The sequence below is a fragment of the Ambystoma mexicanum genome, chromosome 7p (genome assembly GCF_040938575.1).
Source record: "Ambystoma mexicanum isolate Mex_15411 chromosome 7p, UKY_AmexF1_1, whole genome shotgun sequence".
Taxonomy (NCBI): Eukaryota; Metazoa; Chordata; class Amphibia; order Caudata; family Ambystomatidae; genus Ambystoma; species Ambystoma mexicanum.
The window spans coordinates 268,979,301-269,006,399 of NC_090939.1; the positions used below are offsets into that span (position 1 = coordinate 268,979,301).

At 47.6% G+C, this 27,099-nt stretch overlaps 1 protein-coding gene across 1 annotated transcript in view; it reads right to left on the reverse strand.

Annotated features, from left to right (window-relative positions):
* Positions 1–27,099, reverse strand: part of URB1 (URB1 ribosome biogenesis homolog) — a 2,274,827-nt gene that overhangs the window by 330,759 nt on the left and 1,916,969 nt on the right. Inside the window, exon 34 of the mRNA XM_069636341.1 lies at positions 10,107–10,250. Within this exon, the coding sequence (XP_069492442.1) occupies positions 10,107–10,250 (144 nt within the window). The remainder of the gene's footprint in view (positions 1–10,106; positions 10,251–27,099) is intronic.

Here is a 27,099-nt window from a genome sequence, read left to right on the forward strand (position 1 = left end):
TGTTTAATGGGCTATGGGGTCCTTTTCTCCATAGGGTCTCATGTGCTTTTACTATGTGTGTTACACAACACCCTCCGTGCCGTGACATTGGGGTGTCGTAGTGACACCCCACCACAGACTCCATACCCTGGGACTGACTACTGTCTCCCAGGGCATGTAAAGTCACCATTGGCTTTACTAGTCCCAAATTATGAACAGAAACCAGTACAAACCATCATATTGTGGACGTACTGGTCAGGGTAATTCGATTGCCCCGGGGTCTGTTAGTCGAAGGGGCACGTCTCCGTCCCCCCTGATCGGGTTTTGGCTGGTGGCAGTGGATACTACTTTTTATATTCGACGGCGAATATATCCCTATGGGATTTTCCCATTGTTCGAGGCTATCAACTTTAATTATTTAATTCTCAGCCTCGAACAGACCGCCGGTTTATTTATTTAATATTAATTCGACGGTTGGTATTTTTTGCCAGGACTCGATTCTAAAATGGAGTTTGTGTTCTCTTCTGTGACTCCAACCCAAGTCGAGCCCTTTGTTCCACTTTTGGCGGGCTTCTCCACAGAAGCCTGCAAAAGTGGTGCCACTCTGTCTGGGTACCACAGGGTGTGTGGGAGGGGGTTTGGGCACCCTCGACTGAGTTACCTTGGTAACTCAAGTCGCACTCTTGTGTGATTGGCCCAAGTGGTGAGCCGGCCAGCTCACCACTTAGCATGTTTGATTGACAGCTAGGCTGAGTGAATGGGGGTGCGCTGCATAAAAGCAGGGCTTTGGGGACTGGAACTTCAGAAGTCGCCACAGGACCTGAGAATCCGACGAGGGAGAAGCTGAGCCGACCTGCTATGACGACACCACCGGTGGAGCCCTGTGGAACCGACTCACCACTTCCCGACGACAGAGAAGATCTCCCTGCTGGAGAGTCTTCTTCCCCCGACTGGTGGGCACAACCAGTTTACCTTCTTTTCCTCACATCCCAGGACGTCTTGAGGTCGAATTGCCCATGCCAAGCACCCCAGCAACCGGATCGCCACTTACCACTGGACCGCGAATAAAAGGACCGCTCCTTTTAACTGAGAACTCTGCGGCTGGTTTCTTCCCTGGCAGTGCAACGGACTCCTGTCTTCCTCCCCGACGAGATCCTCTCTTCCCCCGGACAAAGCGCCGACTTGCACCCGCTACCAGGAACAACTGCCCCCGCTGGAGTATTCTCACCACTTTAAGGTACCGTGCCCGCCAGGCTTCCCTTTCTAAAGATTGCTAAACGGTAATAATAAACCCTTAACCTTCTGGACTGGGCTGGCCGCCTTGACCATCTAACTGGTCCCTTTCTTTTGGTCCAACTCTTTCTGAACCTTGTCGAGACTTTTGTGCACTTTTCAACCGTGTGACCTTGGACACATTTCGTTCTGATCCTCTTAAAAGTGGATCCGGCTTTCTGAACTCTAACTTCACGGTTTGATTCTGCCTTCCTTTCTTGCTGTGTTCTTGTGAAAGTGTTGGGATCTGTTTCAATTTATACTCGGCCTTTCTCTCCCTTTTAAACGGAATCATTAGAGTGCCATCTGCGTTAAGCGCTCACCGCTGTCTGAAAATAAGTGGGGCTTTACTTAAAGACTTGTCTAATATTCTTTTAAGGGAGTGTATATCTTTTAGTGACCGTGTTTTTGAACTGCTTAATATTAGTGCCTGCGTGTTTTATTAGAGGTGGTTTTAAATAAATAATTATATCTCTTTTACACCAAACTCTGGTCAGTGTTTGCTTGTTCTACTGTGTTCTTTCGACCTATTGTGAATACTCTGCATATTGCCTAACTCTTCTTGAGGGAAGTCTGACTGCTCAGCCACAGCTACCAAGTGAATCTGTGTGGTACAGACTGCTACCAAGTGGGTTTACTGCCAAACACCTGTAGTCTTAAATCTTTTGCAGTGGTCCAAGAGGGAACTGGTTTCTGCCTAACACCGAGTAGACCGAGAGTACGGATAGAGGAGTGGTAGATGGATTTGAGGTGGGTCAGATGAGAGGCAGGGAGTCCAGAGAGGAGAGAAGAGCAGTAGAAGAGACGGGAGAAGATTAGGGAAGAGATTAAGAGTTTAGAAGCATGGAAGGTGAGGGAGGATCTGATCTTGCGAATGTAGATGATCTCCTTTGATCTTTGAATGGTGCTGCCAGATGGATATTAGTGATACATGCATACCACTCAAATGTAGGCGCTAGATATACATCAACAGGTGGTGTCAAGGCTGTGCCACTCAAAAAGCAAATGTACCCTTTGTGGATTAATTGGTATGCAAAAGTCATCACCATAGTCCGTCCTGGACAATACCTGTTCCAAACTGTTTTCAGTCTTTCCTTTCCCTTTGTAAAACTTTGGTACTTTCATATTTAATTTCAAAAATTACATATCCCATAATGCACCTCTTGGCAGTTCACATTACCTGGCTGGTCCTATGCAGCAATCTTAGAGCTACAATCCCCAGAAGCTCTAGAGACCAGTACTGCTTTCACTTTCCCAGGACCAGAGAGAGAGGAGGCAAATTTCCTTAAGGTATGGTGCTGGAGGGGATGCTAATGAGCCTGCTTCAGTAAAGGGTGGGTGAGTATTTAACAGCTGCTAGCCACTCATGCTTTGAACCTTGGATTTCTGCTGTGTCCAGTTGCTGCTGTTTCCAGAAGGGCTTCGGTTCCAGTGCTCCCTGCCCTGCAGCCCTGCTACTCTGCGCTGTACTGCAGTGCTCTATGCACTGCGGCCTTGCTTTCCTACCTGCAGTCCTCCTGCTCCTCTGTCTGCAGTCTTCTGTTACCAATCTGCAACCCCTCCTCTCTACAAACAATTAGCTTGCTCCCTGCTGTGGCACGATGGAGTAAGGAGCTGGTTGACGAGTTCTCATAGACCGATAGTTATTAATAACTCAAAGAAAGTAAAACTGTTTTTCCTTATCTCTAGAGGAGTTATCCCTGCCTCAACAGATAATACTTGGGTGGTCGTCAGGATGTCTGTTAAAACCAGAAAGTACCATCCTTTGTCCAAGCCAACTACTCTATTCCTACCACTAAGAACTCAACCACCCAATGTTTCGGGTGGTTATTAACAAAAGCACGAGGAGAATGACTCCCTTCTCCTGGTGAAACCACCCAATCTTGGCTGACTTAACAGCAGTTTTCTGGGGAAAGGGTCTGTTTTACCAAAAGCACTTGAACCAGGAGAATGATTCCCTTTTCCTGGTCTAGTTGGGGGAGTTTTCAAGACTGTTCCATGATATTATCTTGAACACGTCTTTAGAAGTCCTTTCATTTCCTCGCAAGGATTAATAAGCAACAGAGTTTAACTTTTCTCAATTCTTCTTCTTACTGTTGATACCCTCTTAGGGCTACTTCTGTCTTGACTACAGGGGAGGTTGCTCCTGTATAGCTCTTGGTCCTTTTGATCTCTTTCATGCAAATGGGTCTTGTACTTTGACGAGGGAGTTCACTCCTGGGATATTCTTGATATTTAGGACTCTTGTCGTCAACACTGACGAGGAACTTCACACTTGATGTATTCTTACTTTAAAAGTAGGCTCGATGTTTAGGGAGACTATCCCTTGAGTCTCTTGCCTTTTCTCTCCTTGAATCTCAGCACCATTGTGACAGGGTCTATTTTTCTGACTTGAACCTCCCTCTGGATTCCACCCTGGTCTCCCCCAACTCTAGTTACCTTGGCTGTGGTCGGAGTGCGTCTCTGGTTCTTACCGGGGTCTTGGGTCATCTTCCCACGCATCTTCTGCATGTCTTTCTTCTTTGGTTCCCGTCTTGGTGAGCCTCCATGGCACCGTTTTGGATGTGGTGGTGTAAGCGCAGTTTGTGAATCACTCGGTCCACAGCCTGTAGGTCACGCAACCACCGACTTCCTTACAGTCGATGTTGGAGTGTGGTCCATCCCGACTCACAGTTTTCCTATGAGGTCCTGCCGCATGTTACCATCTCTAGGAGGACCTTTGGGTAGTGGCCTGCTCCATAGCCTTTTCAGTTTCGTGTTGAGTGGGTTCTGTTTTTTTGTTTTTCTGGCGTTTGAGAAACTTGGATTAAAGGATTGCTATATAAGGTGGTCTGGAGCCATTTACTTCATGAATACCACGTTCTGTGTGCTGTTCTCCTATCTACCTCATCTTGCTTTCTCGCAGCCGCGGCATTAGCTCACATCTCTTAAGCCCATATCGACAAGGAATACGGGCAGTTTTCTCCAGTAGGATCGTCTCTTGCTTAACAGTCCTGTATACTTGAACTTCTTATCTACAGTTTACTCTATCATTTTTATTTTTTTCATTTGATCAATCTTATGATCTGTGGTTTACTGTCTTCTTTTGTTTATCTGTAGTTGCAGTTTTAGTAAACTTTGATAAGTTACACTGAGTACTGTGATGAACCTTGCAGAGTCATCACTGACCCCCAGCCTAAAGTCACCTCCCATGTATGGCCAGGGCAAGGCAGCCGCTACCTGATCCTGACCCTGGCGGTGGTATTCTGAGTGTGGATCACATGGGAGGAGATGGCTGTCAGGGGAGAGAGATGACTCCAACAGGAGAGAAGCGGTATACTTCCCTTTCTCGTGAGGAAGATACCTTAATTCTGCAGTTTTTAATGGACTGCTGTCATTATTCAGAACAATTTAATTGTAACACTCGAAAAGCCACGTGGTTTAAAAAAAAATCCAATTCAGTCTTCATGTGTACATGGTAGACCTAGAACATATGAAACATCTGATGCCTATGACGATTGTACTTTAAATGCAACTGTTCAACAATGTGACTTGAAAGCAGTTAAACTTCCTAGGACTCCAAGTTCCAGAAAGCCTCAGGTAAAGCGATGATGAAGAGGAGTCGTCGTCCATGTGGAGGAAATGTAATGCTAAGAGTAATGTGCAGTCTAGTTGTCACAAACCTACTCAGGTGTGCGGGACAATAAAACCCACATATCACCTGCAGCAAGGGGAATGAAGGAGGAGGAGAAAGGCTTCAGAGTACGCAGAGCAGGAAACAAAACCAGTGGCAGGGGCACTCCCACGGAAAAGAGCCATGGGGAGAAGAGGCGACGTCTGCCAGCAGCAGATTGTCTGCATTCGGGACCGAAGAGGAGGATCTCCGGTGATGCTGAGGTGAACTGTGCGCAGCGGGTCCCATGGAGATGCAGTCCTGCAGAGCTGCACTGGTTCTGGCAGCGAAGGTTTTCAAAGCCGACGGTGGAACCAAACGAGATTCTGCCGAGAAGGGGAAGCTGGCCCTGTGTATGCTCCTTGCAGCAGCCGCAAGGTGAACCAGTGAGTCAGCCTAGAAGCTTAGGTGGTCCCAGGACATGCAAATACATTAAAGAGTGTTTGGAAGGCATTTCTGAATACCGATCAAATAGAACTCAAAAGAGAAGGCCAACATGGTACAGTTGTACAATTCTCCTGGAACCAGCATTGCCATAAACAAAAAGACACAGAGAAACAAAAAGGCCAAAGTTGTACAACTATCCTGACATGAGTTATCATTTGGGGGAAACCTGGAAGAAGCATTGCTAAGACCCAAGAGAGATTGAAAGACAGGTTGAAAGACATAGCTTGAACAATCCCTCAAATATGGGATGTTAGTATGGGGGGAAATTGGCACAAGTAATAACGGAAGTCAACAAAGTTGTGCTATTGAAGAAGTACAATTGTGTGATACCTAAGGAGAATGTGAATGCTGCAGAGCGGCCTGATAACAGTACGAGATAGTGAACCTTTTTTTGGAAAGAGATACCTAGCAGGAAAGTACGCCAGAGGATCTGTGTAGCCAAAAGGGGGATATTTCTGGCAGGAGAGTAAACCAGGATATTGAGAGCTTTTAGTTGAGAGGTTTCCTGGAAGGAAAGTGTACCAGGAAACTCACTTTGAACGGGTGTGTTGAGGAGAGACTTACTTGGTCATATTAAGTTGTTGTTTGAATTAAACATTTTGGCAACCAGAGCCTTTAAAAAGACTTGCCTTTTGCCATATTTGAATCACTATTGGAGAAAAGACATTTGTTTAGCCATCCTGAAAAGTAGGAAAGACTTTCCTTTGCCATATTCCAACCACTGCTGTGGAAAATACATTTTGTTTTGCCATCCTGAGGAGAGTATTAGGTAAAAGGGACATTTTGATTGCCTTTAAGAGGCTGGTCTTAACAGGGAACATTGTGAACAGTTTTCCTCAGGCAATCCAGGGGAAGGGAACCAACCCCTGGACATAAGGATTGTTTTGATTGATGTTTGAGTTTTTGAACATTTCTGTTGAGTTGAACTTTGAAACATTTACCTTGCACCGTTTGCATGTATATATTTTAGTGTCAGATTCAGTTTGGAAACAAGGTCAGCCTGCTTAAGTTTTAGTTTCATAGGAAGGGACATTCATTTTAGAATAGGGAAAGTTGGGCCTTTATCCAAACCGCTTTCTGTTAATAAAATGGCTAATGTTGAGAATATTACCACTTTGTGTCTGTCTCTCATTTCTGACCCCTCACACTACTGTCAGTAACTCCACTTACTGCATAATGTCCTGCATAATCTGTTTTCTTATCTACAGCTTATACAATTACTTCCATTCCACATTTTGTATGATCTATATCTCTCTGTAAGCTCCATCTAGTTCATCCGCAATGTTGATTTACTTCTATGAAAATGAGTTGTTCCGAGTGCTGCATGCCCCTACAATATGCATGCAATGTTTAATTAACATATATTTCTTTTGTTCTCTTCTGTTTTCTCAAATACCTTTTTGGGTCTTGAATTTATAGAATGTGACAGTGTTTATTTTGCCCTTTTCTATTATTTCGCTGCATCGCTTGTGGATCACAATCCCCACATGTCTTATGACTTTTATCATTTATTGTCTTTATATCACGATATTCACTAATGATTGTAATACATGTAATCCAGATCTTCCCCTGATGAAGGAACATGTGTGGGCCGAAATGCATTGGCCTTTTGGCATCTGCTAAATTAATTAAATGTAACACTTTTTACATTTGAATACTAGGTTTACAATTCATGTAGTAAGAATCTTGTTGTGAAACTGTCTAACTGATTAGTTCATTTTAAGGTGTGCAGCACTCACTGCAGGCTTGTAGCCTTGGTCCTTCTTCTAATGTTACACTGGTGTCTTGGGTGGAGACATTTGCTGAGAGTTTCTACTCCATTCATATGATTCTATCATCCTTTGAGAGTCAAATTCCATTGAGTACAGATAGCGGTGCCCACTCGCGTTCCATTTGTTGCTGTCTGTAGTTATTGCCTATCTTTTCTTGTCTGCAGGAATCCTTACGCGCATGTCTCGGCCCTCAAGCCCTTGACAAGTGTCAGAAGCCACAATTAATGCAAACATTCTCTCCCTCACAAACAGCAGAACGTTCTCCATTTTTTGTTCAAATTATTTCTCGATGAACATGAGCTTTATAGCTTGAGAACATCCATGGACTCCAGTGAGATGTTACGATGTTAATATAGTGATAAAATAAGGCGTCTCAAGAGGTGATGCAAGATTCATTCGCTTTTCCCGGACAGCAACCTGGTCAGGCCTCAGTCAGATATGGGGGTATAGATAAGCAGAGGTTCTTTCTGTAGACCAAACCTGCTTCTGCCATGCCAGTGCTACGACAACAGGCAACCTCAGAATTCAGCACCTAGCATTTAACAGGGGAATCCAGGAAATGGGATCAAAAGCATATAGAACCTGTTGAACAAATCAGTTCTTGCGTTTTGCAAAGACGTTTACTGTCAGTTTGCTCACCTTTTGGAACATTGTACTTAAATTACTCTGGGTTACATTCTACTCATGACAACGTTGCAGGTTGCAATACAAGCCATCTACTAAGACATTGTTCAATCCATGAAGATGTTCTGGAATAATGTTACTTCAGAATTTGAAATTACACTTCGATGAGCATAATCTTAAACCAGCTCCATTATGTCGGACATCACCCTGTAGGCAGGAGCTATCCCAGAGGAACCAGGAGATGTTACTTTAACTGTTTGCCCATTATGTACAATGTATTGTGCTTAAATATGAATTCAATGTTTTCAGTTGTTCTTTATTAACTATCTCAAAGAGTTCATGGCACATGTGCATATTGTTAGCCTGACAAGCCAAACGTAGCACTCTTGGTAGCTGTTGGTTTCACGCTAACCAGGCTCTCCTAGGCTAGAAGCAGGAGCTAAATAGCTCCCAGCAATTTCAAACCATGTTGGTAATGCGCTCAAGGGACAATTTCCATGGTACTTAAGCTTCCTCTGACAGTTTAGGGAACCTACTACTTTAAGAAGTCTAAGGTGTCCTGGAGAGTCTACTATACAGAATCAATCCATTTGTCACTGAGTACATTGCAGACATCAAGGCATAAAATAAGCAGTGTCGTATAGCAATTTACTATGCAATTCTGTAGGTTTGCTAATTAAATTGACACTCAAAGTTAGCTATTTAACATACCCTCTTCAATGAAAGCAAAGCTCACCCTGCATTCTTCTCTTGCCCTCAGGGCTCTTGACAACCTCTTGTCCCTGTTCACTGCAGTCCAGCATTAACCCGCTCCTCGACTGGTAAGTGCCAAAGCCCTGTGTGGGATTGCTAGGCAACAATATTTTTTTCTTTTTTCAAATAATTGCAAACCAGAAGTAATCGGGATGATACTTTTATTAAGCTAACTATATCCTATCCAAAGACCAGTATGTGTTAATTTCTTTTTTTAAAAGACAGTCATGCAGTTACATTGCTAAATGTTTAAGTTATTGCGGAATGCATAATTACAGTAATGCTATTGTAAAACACTGCATAGTCTCCATGCTTTACAGTAAAGTTTAGTATATCTAAATCTCAGTGTCAACTATATTAAACTTTGTTGGGGAAGATGCAATATATTGACGAGTGAACACTTTTCAAAATACACATGATCACAAGGCCAAATGCAAACCTAGTTCAGTTTCGTACATCTATGCAATGGGTGCTCCATCCATGAGCTGATCCCATACTCCTTGGCATTCTATCTCATCACCCTGTTACTTTCTACCAGCCACCCTGAAAGTAAGACGGCCGCAAACTACAATATTCTGCTTAGTTTCCACAGTTTTCGGTCTGCTATGCCGCCACTCGGCTTAGTCTGTTACTTTCTTTCCTCTTACATAATGAATATATAAAGCCAACTTGATGTTTATACAAAGTAGTGATCAATAATTCCATCCAGTCTGCACATATACAGATCTACCGTACTACCATACACTGTAGTTAGCCTCTAGAGGCCGCTTTTCACTATGATTATGATTGCATTATATATATGCACCTGCGGGAGAGAGCTGTATTCAAAGCCTTTTTTTTATCATATCTATTTATTTTTACCGACATTCATCCAAAGTCTTTTTGCCATATAGTCGAGTAGATTTCATGAAGGCCGAGTACCATTCAGGGGATGTTTGAAACATTTAACATTTACTTTGTTTGCAGTCAATTTTAAAGAAAAGTATCACTGTGCATGGCTGACCTCTGGATAGCAGTAGTGTGCCATAGAAAGTGGGTTTGTGGTGACATGAACCATTTTACAGAAAGCCCATTTAAATTTGTTGTCACCTGTTGCCACGGGTCGAGTGCATTTCTCTTAGGTCGAGTAAGTAAACTAAGCTACTCGACCCGCAGGTCTAGTAGAATTTTAAAGAATCAGCAAGGACTGACTCGCCTCACTAATGTCTTACTTTAGCGGTACACAAAACTGCTGTAATGTTGCTAATTTTATGTGTTGGGTACAAATAACTTCTGGCGACTTTAAAAATATTAGTACAACATTGCTAATGAAATGGGTTTGTTTGCTAATCAAGAGCATTGTAATTCGCAAGTTCTACTAATCAATTTCAGAAAAATAATGTATGCCCTGGACATACATGTTTTCAAAAGGCTCATTCATCTGTATTTAGAGTAGTATTGTGAATTGTTAAATATTTTCCATTCTGGTTTTTGGAGCACACATATCTAAACAAGAAAACATTGTGGAAACAAATGCACGATTTGCACTAGCTTTATAACAGAATTAGGACTCTCAGATGCTAAACTAACGTTTATACTTTACAGTAGGGAACACGGATTAATGTTACCTGATTGGACTCAACACACAACGGGCCGTTGTAGAAAGTCAGGAGGATTTGAAAAATTCTTTGATAATCGTACAGCTCATAACAAGTATTGTCTTGCAAACCATCCACCAGGAGTTGAAGAGTCCACTCCCTTTCCACTTTATGCTAGCATTTAGAGAAAATCGTATTCAGTTAAATGAAACACTAACAAAATATGCAGAGATTAAACAGAGGCCTACAAAAGATAAAACATATACAAACAAACACATATAATTCATTCAGTTTATTCATTTGTGCATAGATGTTCATTTAACATTTTAAGTAAAAATAAAATTAAGTCTAGGAGTTATAAATGAAGGAATTTGTAAAAAGAAACCAGCCATTAAAAATATACCATTTATTGAACCACTAAAAAAGACAATAATTGCACAGGAAACCTGCTATAGGGGCAAAGGATAGCCCTGTCAACCATACAGTCACCAACTAAGACCTGGTTGCCTTCAGAAATAGAATGGTTTTGAGCTTGCAGTGGAACATAAGATGGGTGCAAGCCGAAGGTGAACAGGTAGAGAGTTCCCGAAGCACAGTAGGGTTACAAAAAAGGCTTGGTTATAGGTACATGAATTTCTTGACCTACAACTATTCAGGTGAGAGACTGCCTAATGCGGCTGAGAGACCGTTCTTTTCGAGGCTACATGAATTTCTTGGCATAATATTAAAGCAATGCTGGACAATCACAGATTTGTCAGCAAAGCAGCTAATCTTCAAATGATTTTTAGCCTTAAATGGTAGCCAGCAATTTTGGCCAGGAATGAGTGAGATTAGAATGGATTGAACTTTCTTTCTCTACACACCAATATGGCAGCAGAAGGAACGGCCAAATCGAGAGGGACGAAATGTGTTTAATGTTTTGAGCCATCTGTGCCTCTTACCAGTACCAGGCCAAATCGATCAGTGGTGTGGTGTCAGGGAGTTGGGGGATCCCTGTCCCTAGCTCCAGAGAATGTGCTCTAGTATCAAGGTATTGTGGGTGAGCAGTCAAGGATTAATTTTAGGAGTGAGTGAGAGTGGTGTAGGGCCTCAATGAGTTTGCACAGAAAAACAATAGTTCAGCAAAAATACAGTTATTAGGCCTTTGAGAACACACTAAGAAATGAAACTAGCAGGTATCACACAAAACCATATATCACAAATATACACATTCACCAAGAGGTTTACTTACACTGCATCAGTCAATAATTTAACCAGGTAAGTAATTCAGATCCAGGTAAAAAATATTAGAACAAATCACAAATACAATTTCCTTTACTTAAGAAGTCCAACCCTAACATGTACGGGGCCTAGTGCCCAAAAGTCAAAGGTCGCAAGAAGAGGTTTTCCAGGTAAGGTATTCTCTGAAAAGATCCAATGGGCTTCTTGTGATGTCAAATAGTTCAAAAGTATTGAAAAGTGGAATAACTATTTGTCCAAAGAGAGGTCAGTTCGTTCTCCTCTCTCGTCCAGTCTCACGGCTGGCCCAGCGGTAGGATACTTGACGGCCAAAAGGTAAGGAAAGAGGGAGTTAGGAGACAAAGGGCTTTGCACCCAATGTTTACCTATGGAGGGCGGGGTCAAGGGCATGTCAGGAATAGTTTTGTTTACTTACCCTCCCCACACTCTGATTTTCCCAGGTCACACAATGGATCATCTGGGGGTCACTGGGTAAACGATCTTACGTCCTTTGTTTGGTGAGGGATTCCCAGGGTCGAGAGCTTCTTCTGGTCAGGTCCAACATTAAGATGCAACACCAGAGGATGAAAAAATGAAGACTTAAAATGCAGACCTCTTCAGGACACTTCATGTGGAGGAAGGCGCGTTCCAGTGACAGTCGCCCTTTGAAGGCGACGACAGGTAATCTTCCATTTGCAGTCATAGAAGCAGCTCCAGGACAGGTTCCCTTGATGCTAGGAAGCTGACATTTTGGAAGGAGACGACTTGTAGCAGGGTAGCTCATGGGGGAGCTGGTCAGTCAATCGGGCAGTCCAATGACACCTCTGAAGGGTCTTGAGTCATGCAACCTCGGGTAAGCATCAAGACTAGTTGGCTGCACTAGACGAAGTGCCGAAGCACCAATGTTGGCCTTCTGAGATCTTGCAAAGGAGCAGGGCTGGAGAGGATGCTGGTCTGCTGCAGAAGTCGTCCCCAGGTCGTCAGGAGGCTGCTTTTTGCGATAGGATTTTTGGCTTATCCAGATTCTGAGCTTGAAGACAGTCCAAACCCCCCAATGCAAAGGATTTGCCACATTCAAACAGCCACTAGTTGTCCAATCAGGGACAACTTGTGATTTAGCACCTTGAAGCGTCTTTTGTGCTAGATGGAATTACAATAATGATTTCAGACCAAATAATCAGACAGACTCAAAGAATATGGCAAAGTACTACTTGATTATCAATTTAATAAAGCAGGGCAAACTGGCAGACATCGGACTGATGCATGCACACTCACACATCAGCTTGATTACATAGAGGTCTTATACACCAATATGCGTTGTTGGGCAATCATTGTATGCAGTACCCTTAGGGTGCACTACAACAACCCAGACCTCCTGGCAGTAGTAACCCAACCTTTGGTACAAGTCTGTACTACACAGGTTGGTAGTGTGGACGAGTAGCCAGGCTTATCTCAAGAGGGATCAATGTGAGCTGTAGGGGAGTTACACATAGGTTCACAGTGACAAGCATTCACGCAGACGCTTACACACAGGGTTTCTTGATAAAACAATTATTAATTTATTTACCAGTCAGTTAATATAAGCCTTCTTCAGAAAGGAGCACTGTAAAACACCACACAAATATACTTCAAAACGATACACTCTCTTAAATTCAGAATCAATAAATAACCATTTGGGATGGCATACAGCAGAGACCTACACCGACAGGTGACTTTAAATGCTAGGGTGCTGTTGACATTAATGTATTACTGTTGGCATTCAGATTTAGTTAAGAGCAAACAAAAAGGGAAACGATTATTAGAGCAAACAAGGTATAACAAATATTTCTTAAGCAGGCTAATAGTTTCAGATCCCCCAATAAGAGTCATTCAGTTAAAACAGGCTAAGCCAAAGTCAATAGGCAAGAGTCTATATGGGCTGAAGCACTTCTTTGAAGGTAAGGAGAAAAGTCTTTGCACAATGTTTCAGAAGTCTTTGAAGAAAAAGATGAATCAATGTAGGACCACAAGCTGTTAGACTTCGGAGTAGTAGAAGATGCAAGCAACTCTACAGCAAGAGGTAAGTTCTCTTAGACTTTGCACAGTACCTTTAAAATGAACTCCTGCAGTGCACTGGGATGGTCAAAACTTGCAACCGGCAAACTTCACTTTCAGTGGCTGTTCAGTGTTTCAGCTCCTCATGTCTACCGCAAATAGCAACACCGTGGTTACTGGCTGTCGAGATGGACTTTCCTTGCTTCTGGGGTCCCACACTCTTGAGGGGACTTAGGCTTGGTCAGTCCTGCTTCCTGGGAGTCTGTAGGATCTTCCTGGCGCTCTTCGCCAACTTAAAAGCAACGCACACAAACTGGTGTTCCTCTCCCTGGCTCTACGGTTTCCAGCAGCAACTCTGTGGAAATTCAACCAACTCCAAGATGGATGTCCAGGCGGCTTATTTTGGAGTTGATTGGTCCCACCAACTCAAGGTGAGAAGTCGTCCTTGCAGGGGCTTCTCTGTCGATGCGAACATGGCGTTTTGGTACTGCAGCAGGGCTTCACTAGGCAAACCAACAGTCCAAGAGTTGCAGCAGGCATCCTCTCCAAGTTCTTCTGCGGTTCTTTCTTCCAGTGGTCAACTCTTCCTTCCAAGCCAAAAGGCTCGCCTTTTATACAGTTCCCTCCCTTTCATTCCAGCCAGCTGTCAGTCAGCCAGCAGGGTGGCTGTCCTTGCCGGACAGTCAGCCAGCCAATCATCATAGAGTGCATTTGGGTTTGCATTACTGCCCTCTGTGTTCAGGCAATCTCGTGGTTCCGTCAGGATGACACATTTTCTATGATATTTATCTTCCGCCAGCGAGTCGCAGGGCACAATGGAGACTCTGCAGATCAGGTTTTCTCCTATCTCTAGGTACTGCTGCCGCCTGCTTTAGAGCTGTTAACCCGTTTGCTTCAACAATAATTTTCCAGTTTATTCTGCGCTGCGATGCTGCTTATGCGTGAGATTTCTGGGGTAGATTATTTGGGGTAGAACTTCCCCCTCCTCTGTCCCACACTCGTTGCTTCTTAGTGCTTTCCTGATTCTGCTATATGAGCTCCGCTGGGGAATGCATGATTCATCGCCTGTTACCAGGGTACTATTGAGTATTCTAGAATCCTATAGTTACCTTGCCTTTCAAGGACAGTGCCTGCTGTGATGGCCTTCAGGTGGTATTGCAGCTCTGTCCGGTGCAACTTTCAGGCAAATATGCTTCAGTTCACCTAGGGCGCTTAGCAGCAGCTGCCAAGCAGTGTATCCTCCTTCTCAGCCCCACTCCCCCCACTAATCTTCAGCAGCCTGGGATGAGTTTGTTCCTTTAGCTTGGGTCGGGAGCGACAGTCAACACTACCCCCACTGGGGTGCTCTGCATGTGTGCAGTGATATGGCGCGACAAGCCCGAAGTTCCCTTCTTACCAGGCTGATTCAGGGCTGCTGCTGGATGAGGTCTCAGGTGTGTAAGCACTGTCGCACATCAGCCACATTTCTCTGAGCCTTCCCCCTGGATCGAGGGCCTCTACGTGCCGGCTAGCAGTGGGTTTCGGAGGGGTGAGGGGGTGTTTATGTTGCAGAGAGGCTCCCGTCTAGCACAGATCAAGCACTCCTCTCCCTGCGATCACTTTAGGGCGGGCATTTTCTCTGCCGACTTAAGCCACGCACCAGTGCCGCTGGTCTCTGTCTTTACGTAGGTAGAGGCAGATATGAGCCTTAACCGCTATAGGTGTGGACAACTGCTCCCCGTAGGACACCCACTTGGTGTGATCCAATGGCCCTGTTGGAGCTCACGTGCCCTTTCCCACACCGGAGTCCACTAGGGTGAGGAGTCCTCGACTCACACATCGCTCCACAGCGTTAGGTTTACAATTTCGTCTGCTCGGATCCTCGCTGTCCAGAACCACAGCCCAACAGGGATCGCTTCATCCGATTACCTCTGCATCTTTCGCGCTGAGCTACATCTCCGTTCTCTCCAACGCTGCTTCCAGATGGCGGGAGACCACAGCGTCCGTTTGGCGTGCTTTACTCCGGCGCAGTTTCTCCACAGGCAGAGACCTTTGCAATTCGGTTCCTCATGTAGTGCTTCTCCCTTGACAGAAATTAGGATGCTGTGCCTGAGATTAAGGGCTCTTAAGCGGTTGAAGCTGCTTTTCCTACTCCTTTCAATTTTCGGGCCAGACAGAAGACGAGGAGATGCGTCTCCTCTAAGCGGCGGCCATCTTGGAATCATCATATCTCTTCTTTATGACATCACTTTGTCCTCGTCAGATTTCACTTTAACGTACATCCATAAGATTCAATGACGCATTCTGACATCTTAGCAGGCGACATCCTTCCATATAGCATTCTTCTATGCACCATCCGTCCATACTTTCAGTGCGAGGATACATTCTGTATGGAATGGCTGAGTGCATACCATCTCTCATACACTCGATGCGGTATGGGAACAATGGGGATCCCATTTATTGCTTTTCTCCGACTGTTCCAATATGATGGCGGTGAGGGGGCAGGAACTGGAAGAATAACGTCTACCTGCTCCTCTACAACTACTGGTTTCACATCCACCCAGCAGCAGACTCTTTGGCACAAAGGGATTCGGACTGGGACCAGACAGTCCAAGGCCCTAAAAATGTTACAGCTGCCACCATCTTGTCTTACATGAATACAAAGAGTTCCAAAGTTTCTCAGTACCGGAACTCTGAAGGACTAGTCAGTTCCCCATAACAATGAGCAAAACACAAAACAAGGGAAGTGAAGCTGAGGGCTTTACTTTCCAACAAAAAGACTGGGCAGATTAAAAAATCAGCAAAAAGAGATGAAGAGAGCCCACATTGAAGTGCCACTCAAGGAGCGGGGCCTCTTGCAGAGTTTCTTCTTCTGGTCCTTCCAGGCAGCATCCAAAGAATGGTCCTCATCCGGCTGTTTCTTATGGACCTGCGGCTCATTGGTTGTTAGGACGAACCTTCAGAACCAGCCCACAGGGAGGACTTTGAGAGGCCAACTAAGTTGGGAAGAAAGGGTTTTTCACACTTGGTCTAACTAAACTCTCACATAGTAACATAGGCTCAATAGTATGGACGATTAAGGACATATGGGGCTGGTATTTAAGTACAGTTAACAACATTTAGAGACAGCCAAGAAATAGACTTCCAAACAGATGTAGAAAATATAAACTATTTATTAGAGCTTAACACAATAAGCAGGTAAAATAATATATAGCACAAAACATATGCACTTATATACACATTTGGTAATCTCAAGTGAGTGTCAACGTGTTATACTAGACACAACAGAAAGCAGTTCAATAAAATAATGCAACAACACTAACAAGTAAAATGAAAAAGAGAAGCCAATCAAAACATATCGCATACCACCTGCCTTATATTTTTACAAACGTCAGCAGTCCTCCTTTATCAGGTAAGTGTTCCATAGTCTTAAAGGAGTTTAAGATGCAGGTAGGTAAATGAAGGGGGTCGGGGGTAGGAAGTGTCATAGTTCCCCATAACATGTTTTGGCTACAGCTAGCAGATAAGTAAAAAGAACAAATGACTTCACCTCTCAGTAATGTTCTTTCTCATGGATATTCCTCATCAAGGAAATCTCCAGCGCAAGCTGTCTACAGAGACTTCTTCGCCACCAGGGGCAGCAGCACAGTTCCCCATCAGTTCCACTTGGTGCCTCTACACCCACCACGCTGTATGTGATGTAAGCACCAATATATATGGCGAGTGCTAGGCCTGGTTTTCGGCCAAATCTTCACGGATGGTGCCTTGTCAGGTTCCAAATGCAGCCCTGTCCTTGGTTTGGCGATAATAGCTTCACTCCGCAGCATTTCATTAGCAGGATGTTTAGGGTTACGGAGGTCACAATTCAGGCGGCCATTTTTGTTGGCGCACAAGAAATACAGGCCCAGCGAGCCGCCAGTGATGGAAGACTGCGGGACACCTAACCCGAGGAAGACAGCTGTGCGGCAGAGTCGAAGCGGGCAGCAGACATTCCAGAGGGCGCTCTGCGCGCCATAACAACAACCTCCTCGGAGCATGCCCCGGCCCCTTCAACAGCAGGCGGTGTGAGAGTCCAAGCACAACAGCCAATCCTACAAACCTGGGCCTGACCCTATAAACCTGCACAGGCATTTGCCTGAAAAGCAGAGGAAGGGGGAGCGGCAAAGCTGATCAGACCCCGTCATAGAAGGTAGTTTCCCTGTCTGACATGCAGGAGGGACCCATATACATATAAGCGCAGCAGCGGCCCGAAACTGTGAGTCTCTAGAACCCCAGCATAACTACGTGCGAACCGCCCAGCGCCGCAGACTCCCCTTGCTTCACTCTCTCTGCCAGGGCTTAGTTAATGTCCGTACACCCAGTGGAACGATCGGGACTGGCGCCGCCCCACACCACCCGTAAGCCCTGAAGGTGGGGGGAAGTAACCTTCCATCCCGGGCAGATCAGGCCAGCCCAGAAACGTAATCTTGTGTCGGCAGGGGCCAGCCAGCCCCATGAGCTCCTCCTTGGAGTTTGAGCTCTGTGCTGGTGAAGCGGTCCTGAAGACGGGACCGGAGTGACCCGACAACCATAAATTGCTGCACAGGGGAGTAGCATAGCACAGGAATAGACAACACGCTGAAATAACTAAGTACCGCAGGCAAGTGGTTAATAATCCCTGGTGCCAATACCTCATACAAACTTATCCGTCCCAACAAGTGTGCGCCTGGCTCAGGCATAGCAGAAGGCTTTGCCATTAACGCACCTGTACTGTAGCTACACCCTCCACACCGAGGCAAACACAATGCCAGTCCTGACCCACAGCTGTTGGGCCCTAGGCGTAAGGTAGACAAAAGCCCAGGTATAAATGAATTGTGTGGAAACGCTCAAGATACTGTCCTGGGGCATATCCATAGCGGATAGAACCCGCGGGGTGCAAAACCCTACCAAGAGCCGGTCAGCCAATGAGGCCGCCCAACCGTGCACTTATCAAACCCACCATAATTGTCAGAATAAGCAACAACTACTGTGGGCAAACACTCTCCCTGAAATACACAAAGAGCGACGGCCACTGAACATTGTCATGAAAAGAGGCGCAAGGGGCAACAAGAAAAATCCGGTGGACGCCTTCACTACTGCGAATGGCATGGAAGGGTCGCAAAGCTCCAACCAAGCTTCCCCAGTCAGTTCCCAACCGCTCACTGAACCAAACATGGATCCATTGTTACGCTCACCTGGTCTCCGCGGGGGAGTTGGGGCATGGTTGGAGCCCTCCCTTGACTTGACTCCTCGGAATTGCCTTCTCCTTCGGAAAGTGGTTGGACCTGCGGCTCGGGAGATGGGTGTTGCCCCTGAGTGATGAGGAGAGGCAATGAAAATGGAGTGGGGATATTGTGACTTCCACCAACACTTTCGTGCCGAAATACGGTGTGCAAGCGCTTTCCCATATAAGCTCACCTGTAGTTTTGCAATGATGAGCTATCCGTCCTGCTTATCCTAGCAGGGGCGCGTAGAACAGACCAAGTTAATTCACTGGTCCGGGGGAGTGTTGATCCAGACCAGGTGCGACCAATCCACTTAGAAGATAAGTCTTTTGTTATGAATATTGTTCGATTAGACTGTCTGTATTTCGTCTAATAATTATTCTTGCAATGTCTCATTCCATTTCCATAGGTACGGAGAAGTAAATCGGGACCGAAGAGAGGCCGGAAGATCTTAGAGGCTGATGGAGTTTCAACAGTGACAGGTAAATTGGTCTTTATAAGGGAAATCTAGTCTCTTGTATGATGCGGCCGTGCGTTCGATATGCATATGAGTTCTAACCTTTTGTGTTCTTGTTTCCTTGTAAGTGCAGGCCGACTATGAAGAATGGTATCCGGATCCTCGATGAAGATTCGCGGTTGCAGGATGAAGACTCCGACTCTGACCGTGATGGAATGCCGGTGAGAAGGAACAAGTTACTTACCTGTAACTGTTGTTCTCCAGCATGGGTCTGGCATGGATTCACATGCTCATGAATATTCCCCGTCGTCAGGCCGGGAATCCTCAGTAAAGAAAAAAATCAGTATCAGTTTTGTTTCTGATCTGTCTTTCTTAGTAGTAACCAATCACTGGTCTCTGGGTCATACTGCCCCCGGCCAATGACTGCCCTCTCCCAAAGCCCCGCCTCTGGCAGCCATCCTCAGATTTGGTAGCACGTAAAGTGGCAGTATGACCAAGGGAAGAGCCGCATAGGGGTACGAGGGAGGGTTCGCATGTGAATCCATGCCAGACCCATGCTGGAGAACAACAGTTACAGGTAAGTAACTTATTCCTTCTCCAGCATGGGGTCTGGCATGGATTCACATGCTCATGAATATAAGAATACATAGCAGTACACACATGCACAACCATGGGAGGTGACAAGGCTCAACATTAAGCATTACTTAAAACTCAACATTAAGCATTTCGTACATCCTCACCAGGCTCACCTTAAGTGAACAGGTTGCGCAGCACTGCTTGGCTGACCCTGGACTCCTCCCTGGAATCCCGGTCGACGCAGTAGAATCTCGTGAAGGTGTGCATCGACCTCCACGTAGCAGCCCTGCAGATGTCCAGCAGGGGCACACCAGACAAGAACGCTGTAGTAGCGGCGATCGCTGTGGTCGAATGGGCTCTCGGACGGCCGGGCAACTGTCGGTTCGCCAACCGATGACAGTGCATGATGCAGCCGGAGAGCCATCTGGAAACGGAAGCCTTCAAGAGAGCCTTCCCTTGGTTCACAGGTCCAAAGTTCACAAACAGCTGTGATGTCCTCCGAAAACTCTTTGTTCGGTCCACGTAGAACTTCAGCGCGCTAGCTACATCCAGCGAGTGCAAAGTCCTCTCGGCCGGCGACGAAGGCGACGGGAAAAAGACTGGTAACACCAAGGGCTCGTTGAGATGGAAGTCCGACGGCACCTTGGGCATGAAGGAGGGGTGCGTCCTCAGAACTACCCTCGTATCGTGAAAGGTCAGGTATGGAGGTTTGCAGGATAGAGCCTGGATCTCTCCCATGCGTCGTGCGGAGGTGATGGCCACCAGGAACGCTGTTTTCCACGACAGAAACTTCAACGGGGCCGAATGCAATGGCTTGAATGGCAGACCCATGAGCCTGGTCAGCACCACGTTGAGCCCCCACGCCAGGAATGATCGAAACAGTCCCTTCATAAATTCCTTAACCAGGCGATGAGACCACAGGGATGACCGCCCTGTAGTCCTGGTGTATCGGGAAATCGCTGCCAGGTGTATCTTAATTGAAGCATGAGATAGTCCCGTTTTGGCTGGCGACAGAAGGTTTGGCAATACTTGAGGGCCCGTAATCCGCAGAGGGTAAATCTTCTGTGCACGGCACCAGATCGAGAACCTCTTCCACTTATGTCCGTAGCACTTGAGAGTTGAGGATGCCCTGGCCTTCGCAAGAACCTCTCTGCAGTTGGCTGGGATATTGTATCCTCCAAACTCTAGTGCTGCAGGAGCCAGGCTTGCAAATTCAGCGACTCCGGGTCGTGATGAAGAATTGCGCCTCCTTCTCTGGAGAGAAGATCTGCGTCTGTCGACAGCTTGACTGGTGGGGACGCTGACAAGTCCAGAAGGTCCGGGAACCCGATCTGTCTCAGCCACGCCGGTGCGATGAGGATCATTCTGCACCGGGACCTCTTGAGCTGGTTGATGAGTCGGAGCAGCAACAGCAACAGAGGAAACGCATATAGGAACAGGCCGTTCCAGGGGAAGGAGAAAGCATCGCCCATGCTCCTCGGTTGGGGAAACCTGCTGGCGAACCTCTGGCACTTGGAGTTCGTCGCTGTCGCGAACAGGTCGATCTGGGGTTTGCCCCATCGCTGAAAGTCTCGGTCCAATTGATCCTGGTGTAGTTCCCACTCGTGGCACGACCGCAGCTCTCTGCTGAGTGAGTCGGCGATGATGTTTTTTATCCCTGCCAGATGAAACGGTCCCAGAAACATCCCCTGAGCAACGGCCCAATGCCACATGTCCTGGGCTTCCTTGGATAGGGCCGGGGATCTGGTCCCGCCCTGCTTCCGGATGTAGAACATCGTGGTGGTGTTGTCAGTGAAGATCCTCACCACCTCGCCCTTGAGGGACTGGAGAAAGGACTTGAGAGCCCAGAACACTGCCCGGAGCTCCAGGATGTTGATGTGGAGCGGCTCCTCCTCCGGGAGCCAAAGGCCTCTCGCGTGAAGATCTCGGTGTGGGCTCCCCACCCCTCCAGGGAGGCATCCGTCGTCACCGTTGCCTGGTGGGCCGGGGTCTGAAAGTCTGTCCCCGCCGCTATATGAGCGCGGGTGCCCCACCACCGGATCGCTCGTCGGAAGGTCTCGTTGAGAGGGATCCTGTCCTTGAAGCTGCCCGTCGCTTGAATCCAGCAGGCGTCGAAGAACTCCTGTAGAGGGCGCATCTGAAGTCTGCAAAGGCGCACGAGATAAATGCAAGAGGACATCATCCCGAGGAGGGACCTGATGGACCTCACTCTGGCCACGTCTGTGGCCAGCAGACGCTGCACCTTGCCTAGGCTGGCCTTTGTCCTTTCATCCGACGGCGAGGCCAGACGCGCCACTTTGTCGAGCTTGGCTCCCAGAAACAGTGCGACTTGAGAGGGGACCAGGTGAGACTTGGGGAAGTTGATGGAGAACCCCAGATCCATGAGCAGCTGGACGGTCTTCGCCGTGTGTTCTACAGCAAGCTCCCTTGTCCTTGCGGGGATGAGCCAATCGTCCAGGTAGGGGTAGTCGTGGATCCCCTGCAGGTGCAGCCGTGCGCCACTGGAGCGAGGCACTTGGTGAAAACCCTGGGTGCCGACTTCAATCCGAACGGGAGGGCCTTGAACTGGTAGTGCCGTCCTTGGACCACGAACCTGAGGAACTTCCGGTGTCCTTTTAGAATGGGAATGTGAAAGTATGCATCCTCCAAATCCAAAGACGACAGGAAATCGCCCTCTTCCAGCTGTCCCAGCACGTGCTGGAGGGTGACCATCCGGAACTTCTGTGCCTTGATGTACTTGTTCAGTCGTCGCAGGTCTAGGATGGGTCGCCACCCTCCGGTCTTCTTTTTCACAAGGAAGTACCTCGAGTATACTCTGGAGCCCCAGAGCCTCTTTTGGACAAGCTTGATGGCACCTTTCTTGAGCATCGTCCTTACTTCCAACAGCAGTTGAGGGACGTGGTTTTCTTTCCTGGCCACGGGAGGAATGCGGGGGCACTTTTTTAGAAATTCGAGGGCGTGCCCCTGGGCCAGGGCGTCCAGCACCCAACGGTCGGTGGAGATGGACTCCCACACGCTGACGAACTTCGCCAGCCAGCCTCCCACCGGGGTGCTTCAGTGGGGGCCTGACACAATGGTCGGTTTAATCTTGCTTGGAAGACCCCTTGCCGCCTTGGCCTCCCTGGCGACGATGGCGGGATCCACCCGACTTGCCTCGTCCTCTATAGGCTTCCTGTGACGAGGAGCGGAGCCCGCTTGGCGGTACGTAGGGGAGCCACCGTCGAATCCCTTGGAGGCACCCTGCTTGCCTCCGGTGCTCCGAAAGGACGGTCTTCGTTGCTGGAGAACTCCCAGGGCCTTAGCTGTCTCTGCCTTGATGGCTTGAAGGGACTCATCCACTGTTTTCCCAAACAGGTTGTTCCCGTCGAACGGCATGTCCAAAACCTTGGCTTGTACGTCCTGGCGGAAATCCGTCGCCTTGAGCCACCCTCGTCGTCTGAGGCAAACGCTGTTGCCTAGCTGGCGGAAACCGGTTTCGGCAATGTCCGACTGTAATGGCGTGGCCGGACGCCACCTCACCTTCCTGCAAGATCTCCAGGGCCTCAGCCCTCTTGTCGTCCGGTAGGAAGTCCAACAGGGGGGCGATCTTGTACCATAACTCCGTGTCGTAGCAGGCCACGACCGCAAGGACGTTGGCCGCCTTAATCGTTGTTGCCGCCAACGAGATAACTCGTCATCCCATTGCATCCAGCTTCTTTCCTTCGCCGTCCGGCGGGGAAGTAGACGTTGAGGCCGCTGCCCCCCCGCTTTCTTTTTGCCTGCTGCTGAGACGACTGAGTCAGGGGTCGGTTGCGCCCTAAGGCTCAAAGGTGCCGCGTCAGGGACCCGGTACTTCTTCTCGTAGCGATCCCTCTTGGCAGGCGTCGAAGACGGGTTCTTGAGAAGGGTGAGACCCTCGTCCCAGATATCATCTAGCAGAGGCACGGCGAGGACTGTCTTCCTCTTGGCCTTGCGCCGTTGGTAAAGGAAACCTTCTTTCTCTTCGGGGGCAGAGCTGAAAAAGCTCAGATGCCCAGGCGATCATAGCGTGGAAAGACCCAATCTCGTCGGGCGGGGAAGCCCGGGTTGGAGGCGATGGGAGCTCCGTCCCGTCGTCGCCGCCGTCATCCGTACCCGTCGTGGCCATGTCTGTTCCCGTGTCATCCCCAGGTACGGGGGACGTGGGCAAAGGCTGAGCAGGCCGCGAGGGCTGAAAAGGCAGGGCTGGGTGGGTCCATCTTCTCTTGTTTGGGGGACTTCCCGTCGGGCCTGGTTCCGGCTCCTCCGTCTGTGGTAGGAGCAATCTCGTCCTCATCTCCGAACATAAGGATTGTATTGCCAACAAAATGGCCGCGGAGTTGTCCTGCGGCTCCGGAAGCGACGGTTGACTAGGAACCTCGCCGGCGCCGCTCTCGTCATCCCCTTCGTCGGGATCCCTCCCGTGGGACCGGGCCTCTAGACTTCAACCAGTTCCTCCTTAGAGGCTGTGTCCGTGTCCACAATGGCCACCGGCTGCCCCCCTCTTTTTCCGCCGGTGTCTTCACTGGGGTCTTCTCGATGGGCTTGAAAGAGGCTCCCCTCCGCGGTGGCAGGCGAAACTCTGGGACCCGAGGTTGCCTCCAATGGTGTAGCCTCCTCAGGCTTCGCCAGGGCCGCCACAACTTCCTCGATAGAGGCCTTGGCCGGGTGAATCAAGGCCTTCACCCCCTTCTGCGGGCCTGTGGCCTTCACCTTGGGGGGAGGGTCACTGCCTCGGTCCCCCTCGGCTGGATCCTTCGAGATCGACCAGGGCCTCTCCAGAAGCTTCGCCGGGTTCTCTGCCTTCCTCTTCCCTGAGCCAGATTGTTGGCTCGTGGTTGATGGCGCTGGAGAGGTGTGCCCTGCCTGGCAGCCGAGGAGCCCGGCCGTTCGGCGCTCCCGGTGCCCGCGGACTTCCGGTGCTTTGCCTTCTGTTGGGCCCCCGTCGCCGGGGCGTCCTCACAGGACTTAGAAGAACACTCGGACGACTTCTTCTCACCTGACGGGCTCTTTCCTTCCAGCCAGTTGAAGAGACGAAGGTGTCGGTCCCTGATGGTCCGTTCTGACATGTTCCCGCAAAACGCACAGTCCTTCTCGACATGCGTTTTGTCCTCATGAAGGCAGTAGAGACATTTTGAGTGCTCGTCCTCCTTGAACACATTCTGCAGCTGGCATCCAGGGCAAACCCTGAACAGCTTTTTCCGGGCGTCGAGCTTCCTTTCTCTTGGGCCATGTCCGGGTAGGCCGCAGAAACATCTGGACTCCAAGAAGCGTAACTCGACGAAAACTTCACCCTTGAGGGGCGTAGAAAATCCGAAACAGGTCCCCATTGATCGGATGTAGACACGGTGGAGCTTGAGGCTCTATTTGACTGAAAAATTAGAAAATCTCTTTGAAAAAGCGCGAAAACGCAGCAAAAAGCTTGAGAGCTAAACACGCGGACTCCCAACACTTGAGCATGGGGTAAAAATCTGAGGATGGCTGCCAGAGGCGGGGCTTAGGGAGAGGGCAGTCATTGGCTGGGGGCAGTATGACACAGAGACCAGTGATTGGTTACTACTAAGAAAGACAGATCAGAAACGAAACTGATACTGATTTTTTCTTTACTGAAGATTCCCAGCCTGATGACGGGGAATATTCATGAGCACGTGAATCCATGCCAGACCCCATGCTGGAGAATATGCATACCAGGGTCCTGTAGAACAACACACTGCCAACTGGCACGTTTTTACTACATAATAACACCATTAGGCGAAAATATGCTAAGTGGAGGTCCCCTTTGAGATAAGAGTTGATGGACCATAGATTAACACCAGATTGAGAATCTATAATAAGAGATAAGAACCCACCATATCTTGTGTTGTGTATGCATAAGTTTGAATAGTACTAATAGAACTGTTCATTCGATAGCCATTAATGGCCGTTATTTACCAAACGGTGACGTGTGTATATTGTTTTTTATCACACAGGGTCACCCGTCTGTCCCAGCCAAGAGACACATTAAGGAGGTGGTAAAGTAACTCTCCCGCCTTCTTCATTTGTTTGAAATTCAACTATTGCTATGTACTAACTAGACCTACCTCCTAGTTGAAAACCATAAGACTGTCCTGAAGAAAGCGACCACATCACACATGCTGTCGCTGAAACCAGTAGACAGTAATTGCTACAGTCTATAGATACAAACGCAATTTTCTATATATGAGCAATTTTTTACCTCACTCTACGAGATGCAGTAAGAATAACATCTAGGGAAACCAATATTGAAGTGAGGATCGTCTTTATGTTGGTTTAAAACACAATTCGTGAGTATTCATAACTTGTGTTTGTATTTGTGTTTCTTTTTAAACTTCGGTGTGTGGGGTTGTTACACAATCCCTGGGTCATTAAAGATTTTATAACCCAGTGGATGTGTACACACTCAACCAATACACTACCGAGTGTTAGCCTGGCTATTTGTCTCTTCCAACACAGACACACAGTGGAAGAGAGTGGTTGAGGAGCATGACTTCAACAAGGCTGGATGTTATTAACAACACCTAGAAGTGAATAGTTTACCTTCTTATTCTGTCTCCTATTTGTAGGCGATACATCAGCGCTACACAGGGACAGATTTGGGTAGGAGGAAGGGATATTCAGAAATTCAACTCTATCCCTTTCTGTCCTCTCTCACAGCCTTGTGCTTTCTGCGAGTGGCTAAATCCACAGCTGCTCTCTGTTGTCTTCTTTAAAAACTAATTCTGCCATCAACCACAGTAGTTTTACCCACAAAACAGGTTGCTTGCCTGTTTTTGGAGATCAGACGTGTTTTGGTTTTATCCAAAGTAGAATCACAGTTGGCAGTTGCCCTACATTTTGTGGTATCATGTTTATAGAGTAAGGGCACTTCCCTGTTAACTCACTCTTTCGCCCCCCCCCCATTTCTCGTAAGTTAACAGTAACCCTACAATACCATAGCCTAAAAGCAGCACTAAAACATGTATGGCCATCGTTCCCCATGGAGCCGCCGACCCACCCATTTATACTAGGCAAAATGGAGCAGGATGGGTTCAAAGGCACCATCTCTAGGATATACAGCATGGTCCAATCTCACCCCCCCCCCCAAAACACCATCAAATCTAAATGGGAAAGGGACCTGGAAATAACAATCGAGGACACAATCTATATCGCTAAACACCAACCTGAGGCTAATTCAATATAAAATACTAAACCACCTACATATTACCCTGGGTAGGATCACCAAATTTGACCGCTCCTCGCAATCCTTATGTCCTAAATGAAGGCTCCCAGAGGCCAACTCTTTCCAAATGTATTGGGAATGCCCACCCACAAGACAATTCTGGGAACACGTTGCCTCCAACCTCAGCGACATCCTGGAGATACAAATACCAGCTACACCCCTGAAATATCTCCTGGGTGATATTGGGAAAGTCCCCATCAAGACAAGACGCCTTTTCTCAGTCGCAACGGGAGTGGCCAAACGAAATATTCTTAGACACTGGAAAGCGAAAACTGCCCCTAC